The 7,223-nt window shown below is 49.1% G+C and overlaps 1 protein-coding gene across 1 annotated transcript; it reads right to left on the reverse strand.

The window, feature by feature from the left end:
* Window positions 1-4,223: 4,223 nt before the first annotated feature.
* On the reverse strand, window positions 4,224-6,227 carry LOC311062866 (stress-70 protein, mitochondrial-like; the record flags this gene model as incomplete). Its single annotated transcript, XM_084082086.1, has 1 exon — window positions 4,224-6,227. The coding sequence occupies one exon, from the start codon at window positions 6,225-6,227 to the stop codon at window positions 4,224-4,226; it is 2,004 nt and encodes a 667-aa protein (XP_083938212.1).
* Window positions 6,228-7,223: the final 996 nt, after the last annotated feature.

The following is a 7,223-nucleotide window of genomic DNA, read 5'->3' on the forward strand; positions in this document are numbered from 1 at the left end:
CTCACTCACTCACTCACTCACTCACTCACTCACTCACTCACTCACTCACTCACTCACTCACTCACACACACACACACACACACACACACACACACACACACACACACACACACACACACACACACACACACACACACACACACACACACACACACACACACACACACACACACACACACACACACACACACACACACACACACACACACACACACACACACACACACACACACACACACACACACACACGATCCCTGTCACTGCCAGCCCCCGCAGGGTGTAGAAGACCACATGCTTCGTCCAACTCCACAAGGGGTCACCAGCTACTTTTCATCTGACAGTGTGGACGTTCAGACAGTCTTACAGTAGCCAGGCAATTATCATCCGAGGCACAACCATACAAAAGAGGTTAAGGACCGCCCATGTGAAAGACATACTGTAATTATGAGTTGAGCAAATCAGAGGCTTGCTTTGTGTTTTCTCTGGATTGATATACATTAACCACTTCAGCCATGGCTATTTGAAAATAGCTGATCTACAATCTCACAATGCGTTGCATTGTGAGCTTGTAGATCTGTTATTTTCAAAGGATTTTTAAACATTTGGAAACATGTGAAATGAGATATTGTGCATAATGAGTACTTTTACTTTTAGGACTTAAATATATTTTGACGCCAATACTTTTGTATTTTTACTCAAGTAAACTTTTACTTGTAACAGAGTATTTCTACATGGTGGTATTGATACTTTTACTCAAGTAAAAAATGTGAGTACTTCTTCCATCACTGCTGACTTGTGATTCAGACTCTCCATCGTTGGACTTGATGACGTAAGACCACATGTGACTAACGAGTGCAACGCGCATTCAGCACTCTTTCCTTCCCCCAGTTCCCGTCCCTGCTGAGCGGGCGCCCCGACCAGTCGCTAGCACGGTGACAAGGGCAGCGCAGGCACAGTCCCCTGCCAGCTTCCCACCCGTGAACACTGCCAATTGTGTTGGGAGGCATGCGCTGCCAGGAAGCGAAACTGGGCCTCCGTGGTGGTGGGCCTCTGTCGTTTTTCCACACCACCCGGACGCCACAGCTTCTGTTGTTCCGTTCTCTTCTGCTGAGCCAAGAATAGCTTCCATCTAAATTAATGTTTACAGCGTGGGTTTATAGGGTTTAGTTGGTCTTTATCATTCATGTCATTATGTATCACAGTACAGTTACTGTAGCACAGCGCATACTGTAATCATGCCACACATTATAATGAATGAATGATATTAGAGTAGACCTTATGGGGGAGGTCATATTGAGTGCTTGGGAGGGTGGGGGCGGGAGCAGTTGGACGTTAAGTGTCTTGCTCATGGACACCTCGACGCATAGCTGGGGGCCTGAATTGTCCAAGCAGCATGCTAAGCTAAATCAGGGAGAGCAATGCAGAAGACCCCCATGGCTATACAAGAGCAGGCCCAAAGCAAGACGTTGAATTTAATTTAAAACTTTTAGCAGCATGCAAAACTCTGACCTAGAAAGGTGGAGGCTGGGCTGTAGTCTCCCGTAGAAGGAAAATCTGAGAGCTCCACCTGCTGATAATGTACGTCTGGTGAAATCTAAATTCAGTGTATGAGCTAGAACAGTGGTGAGAATGGCTGCTGACAAAAGTCTTTCCATTGGTACTGTAATGCAGTTATTATTTATTATTTTTATTAATTTCCGAATTGTTTCCACCCATTGTTTTAGCCCATTCATTGAATTTAGATGTCACCAAGGCATATGAATAGGCGGAGGTCTCTGATCATCTGCCTACGCGAGACTGGGGTTTTGATGGCAAAGCTTTGCCAGCAGCATTGGTGTAGTAGAGATGAAGTGGAAGGAGCTAAACAAATCAGGTTACATCATCATATTGTCACATACTGTATGACATATAGCTAAAGGTGTGTGTGTGTGTGTGTGTGTGTGTGTGCGTGTGTGCGTGAGATGTGAGTGTGTGTGTGTGTGTGTGTGTGTGTGTATATATATATATATATACAGTTAGTTAAAGCTAATAGAACTAGATGTTTCAATCCCTATGGTAAGTTGGCGCTCTTGAAGGTCAGAGTGGAGTGGTGAATAGGGAGGGTATAGGAATTTCATTGAGGTCATCAGGTGGGCACCCTGCTTCATCGACGTTTCATTGATGTTAGCCCACAACGTCTCCAGAGGGCTCAACGGTGTGACTGGCGTCCCAGGTACACCCCTCTCCGTTCCATACTCTCCATATCCCCCACTGGACTCTGCATGGCAGGGGCGTCCTTCTCCCTGAGTCAGGCCTACGCCTGACCGCATACCAATGGTCTTTATCTTGCTGCCCAGTTGTTGTCCTTCCTTTTTATCCACAGCCAGTTGCTGCTTTTTTCCGCAGTATTTGACACAGACTTAATTGCCTGTTGGAGGGAGCGACCCCTCACCCCCATCTTCTTCAACAGACTTGTCGTAGATGTTGCAACATAGCCTCTAGTTCCCACTTCTACTGGAAATATGAGGGTCTTCCAGCCATTCTGGGAAGCTTCTGCTGCCAGGTCAGAATATTTGTTTTTTTTCCTCTCATACGCTTCTTCAACCCCTTCTTCCCATGGTACTGTCAGCTCCACGACATATGCCAGTTTTGCTGCTTTAGACCACAGGACCATGTCTGGCCGGAGTGTTGTAACCACTATTTCTGGGGGAAAAACAAGCTTTTTGTCGAGGTCCACTTCCATTCTCCAATCTCGAGCAGACTGCAGAATGCTTGCATCCTTTGATGTTGTATGGTGCTCTTGAGGCTGGCCTGCTGGTAGGAATGGTATGAAGTGGACCTTTCCTGAAGGTCTTTGTGGGAGAGCATTTATTGTGGTTCGCCTCTGTTCCAATGTTGATGCCAGCTCTCTGAGTACTTGGTTATGTCGCCAAGTATATCGGCCTTGGGCAAGACTCTTTGGGCACCCTGATAGAATGTGCCTTAGGGTTGCAGGTGCTTGACATAGGAAACAGGCGGGATCTTCTCCGTACCACAGCTTCAAGTTTTGAGGTGAGGGTAGCAGGTCATACGTGGCTCTGATGACAAAACTCAGCCGGGCTCCCTCCATCTCCCAAATGTCACGCCAGCTGAGTTTTCTCTTCTCCAGACTCTCCCAGTTAGTCCATCGGCCCTGCTTAGCCATTGAGACGGCCTTGGCGTGTCGTTCTGCCTCCTCCTGTCTTCTGACTTCCTCTACCACAAGCCGTCTCTTTTGCACAGATGTTGCTTCTTTCCACCGAGGAGCTTTTGGGATGAGTCCGAGACCTGCTCTCCCATGTTGGACTTGGCCAACCATATCCCTGAAGTGAAGAGCAGACTTTGCATTCTGAACAGCTTCTGCAGGAGTCCACTTCCTTCCCGTTGCCACCCGGGGGGCTGCTGTTCGAATGATGGCATCCTCAGATTCAGTAAGGGTCATGACCAACCTTGCTTTGGTGCATTTGAATTCTTCCACGAGACCTGCAATGGGTAATTCCAATTTGCCGTTCCCGTACAGTCCAATGGAACTCAAGCACCGTGGAATTCCGAGCCACTGTTTCAGTTGTGTGCTGATCACCCTCTCCAACTTTTCCACTTTAGTGATGGGGATTTCATACACAGTTAAAGGCCACATGATTCTTGGGAGTATGCCAAACTGAAAACACCACAACTTGAGTTTTCCTGGCAACAAGGTCTTATTGATGCGATCCATGTACATGATGGTATCCTTTTTGAGATGTTCAAACTGCTTGGTGTCCTTGAGCTTTGCATCGTACCATCTTCCCAAGCTTTTTACTGGCATTTCTGAAACAGTTGGCACAGGTGTTCCGCCCACATGAAATCTGTGATCTTTGAGTTGACCTTTTACAATGGAAATGCTTCTGCACTTGCTCGGCTTTAACTTCATCCTCGCCCATGTGATGTTTTGATGAAGTTTCCCCAGAAGTCGCTTGGTGCAGGGGACAGTTGTTGTTAGTGTTGTATATATATACTAGTTCTTTAATTAATTGATCGGTCCGGTTTGCGAGATTAGCCCCAGACAGACAGACAGACAGACAGACAAACACACAGCGACGAAAACATAACCTCCCACTTTGACTTCTGGTTGGTAGAGATAATATTATGAGAATGACTGAAAACAGTTTGTCAATCACCCCAACACCAAGCCTACCAGTCCCACTGTTGTCCCCATGACAACCAAGTGCAAAGGTCAGAGGTCGGTTCTACTGTCGGCCCTCATTTTTCTTTCCTTCGGAAGATGAACCACTGTTTGTATTTCCATCGGAAGATGAATCACTGTTTTCCCGCTCTGACGCCATCTTCTTGTATGCCAGCTCAAACACTTTAAGTGATGCCTGCTGGAGGTCGGTGGCAGCCTGCTTAATATTCGTAATATCTTCCACGTCCTTGTTGGTCAGGAGATCCCTAACGTTGGAGATCGCCTCCTTCAGCTTGGCGCACTCATCTGCTGGAATCTTATCCTTGAACTCCTCCATCTTGGACTCTGTGTTGTGGGTGATGCCCTCGGCCATGTTGATGGCCTCTATGCGGTCCTTCTTCCTCCTGTCCTCCTCGGAGTACCGCTCGGCGTTTCTGATCATGTTCTCGATGTCGTCTTTACTGAGACCTCCGGAAGACTGGATGACGATCTGCTGTTCGCGGCCAGTACCCTTGTCCTTGGCCGAGACGTGGACGATACCATTGGCATCAATGTCCAAGGTGACCATAATCTGAGGCACGCCGCGGGGGGCGGGGGGTATCCCCACCAAGGTGAACTGACCCAGCAGCTTGTTGTCGACCACCATCTCTCTCTCTCCCTGGCACACCTTGATTTCCACCTGACTCTGTCCGTCCGCTGCCGTGGAGAACACTTGGCTGTTCTTGGTGGGAATGCTGGTGTTCCTGTTGATAAGTCTGGTGAAGACTCCACCCAGGGTCTCGATTCCCAGCGACAGCGGCGTCACATCAAGTAGCAGCACGTCTGTGACATTGCCAGCTAGGACGCCGCCCTGGATAGCTGCTCCCGAAGCAACGGCCTCGTCGGGGTTAACCGACTTGCTGGGAGCGCGGCCAAACAGGTCCTGAACCGTCTGCTGAACCTTGGGCATACGGCTCATGCCTCCGACCAGCAGCACCTCTTGGATGTCTTCCTTGGACACATTGGCGTCCTGCATGGCTTTCTGGCACGGAGCCACGGTGCGGCGGATCAAGTCGGCCACGATCCCCTCAAACTGGGAGCGGGTCAGCTTCATGCTGAGATGTTTGGGGCCAGAAGCGTCCATGGTCAGGTAGGGCAGGTTGATATCGGTCTGCAGCGAAGAGGACAGCTCACACTTTGCCTTCTCGGCGGCCTCCCGGACTCTCTGTAGGGCCATGCTGTCTTTGGTCAGATCCACACCACACTCTCTCTTGAATTCCTTGACAATGTGTTGTAAGAGGTGCTGGTCAAAGTCCTCTCCTCCCAGGAAGGTGTCTCCATTGGTCGATTTCACCTCAAACACACCCGTCTGCATTTCCAGAATTGATATATCAAACGTGCCTCCTCCCAGGTCATAGATTGCAATAATCTTATCCTGAGTCTTGTCCAGTCCGTAGGCCAGAGCAGCAGCTGTTGGCTCATTGATGACACGGAGGACATTGAGACCAGAGATCTCACCGGCATCTTTAGTCGCCTGTCTCTGGGAGTCATTGAAGTAGGCTGGCACGGTGACCACTGCATCCTTCACACCGTGACCCAGGTAGCTCTCTGCTGTCTCCTTCATCTTCCTCAGGATGAAGGCTCCGACCTGGCTTGGGGAGTAGAGTTTCCTTTGAGCCTCCACCCAGGCATCGCCATTGGACGCACGCACAATCTTGTAGGGAACGTTCTTCAAGTCTTTCTGGACGTCTGGGTCATCAAAGCGCCGCCCTATAAGCCTCTTGGTCGCGTACAGAGTGTTATTGGGGTTTGTTACAGACTGCCGCTTAGCGGCCACGCCCACCAGACACTCCCCGTCTGATGTGAAGGCGACGACGGAGGGGGTGGTCCTAGCTCCTTCTGCATTCTCCAACACCTTGGCCCGTTTCCCCTCCATGACGGCCACACAAGAGTTGGTGGTTCCCAGGTCAATACCAATGACCGTGCCTTTGGGGGCCTCAGACGCATAGCCCTTCCTGGAAAGGGCTCTAAGTGCATCCAGTTGGAAGCTCTGTGAAGTCTTGTGGATGTTTCTTACAATGTTCAGCATGGCATCAGTATGATAGAGCAATGCGTGAGCAGTTCAGTGGAATACCTACCATATATCTGCCAGATATATGAGTCATCAGGCATGATGTCATATTGACAGCTTAATATGGAGCGGACCTCTGACATCACATGTCATGATGTCACCATGACTCAGCCATAACCATAGAAGGAGTTCCCAATGCAGCTACACCCAAATATGGAGTGTGTTGTCACAATGTGTCGCCATGGCATGAGGCCCAAACAAATCTGTCAGCTCCATATATGGCACAAAAGGGACATGGACTGACAGATTCGGAGATCTCCATATATGGGCATAAAAGGGACAAGGACTGACAGATACAAAGATCTCCATATATGGGCATATCAGCATGCCCATATATGGGCACATACTGATGACATCAGGCGCCCATATACTGTATGGTCATGCGCATATATGGGAATGACCGACTTCAAACTCGATGCGCGCATTGGCGAGGACTCGAGGGGGTGTGGTGCCTGTCGTTGAGTCGTTCGGATATAGGCGCTTGTCCAGAACCGCCGATTCCGACCGATATGTCCATATATAGGCTTATATATGGACATCCATTCATATATAGGCTTATATATGGACATCCAGTTGTCCAGATCCGCTGATCCAACCAATATGCCCATTAATGGGAATGCTCATATATACCAGTAGGCATATATTGATGACATCAGGGGTCTCCATAGCCTATATGGGGATAAAAGGAACACAGGAAGAGCGATACAATGATTGATCAGTGCTCATGGGTGAAGGAAGCTGTAGGAAACGAAACGGCGGCGTGAAGCAAAACACGATGCGTGTGGTGGAGCTGACAGTGGGTACCACGAGTACATCAGATAACAGGATACAGAGATCTCCATATATAATAACTAGAGGTTTGGACCGCTTCGTGGCCCTAACCTCTAGTCCCAACCTCCCAACCTCCCAACCTCACGACCCACCAGCCGTCAAATAGAAAGCCTTTCTTGAGGT

Source organism: Gymnoscopelus microlampas (genome assembly GCF_963454915.1).
Source record: "Gymnoscopelus microlampas genome assembly, chromosome: 16".
NCBI classification, from domain to species: Eukaryota; Metazoa; Chordata; class Actinopteri; order Myctophiformes; family Myctophidae; genus Gymnoscopelus; species Gymnoscopelus microlampas.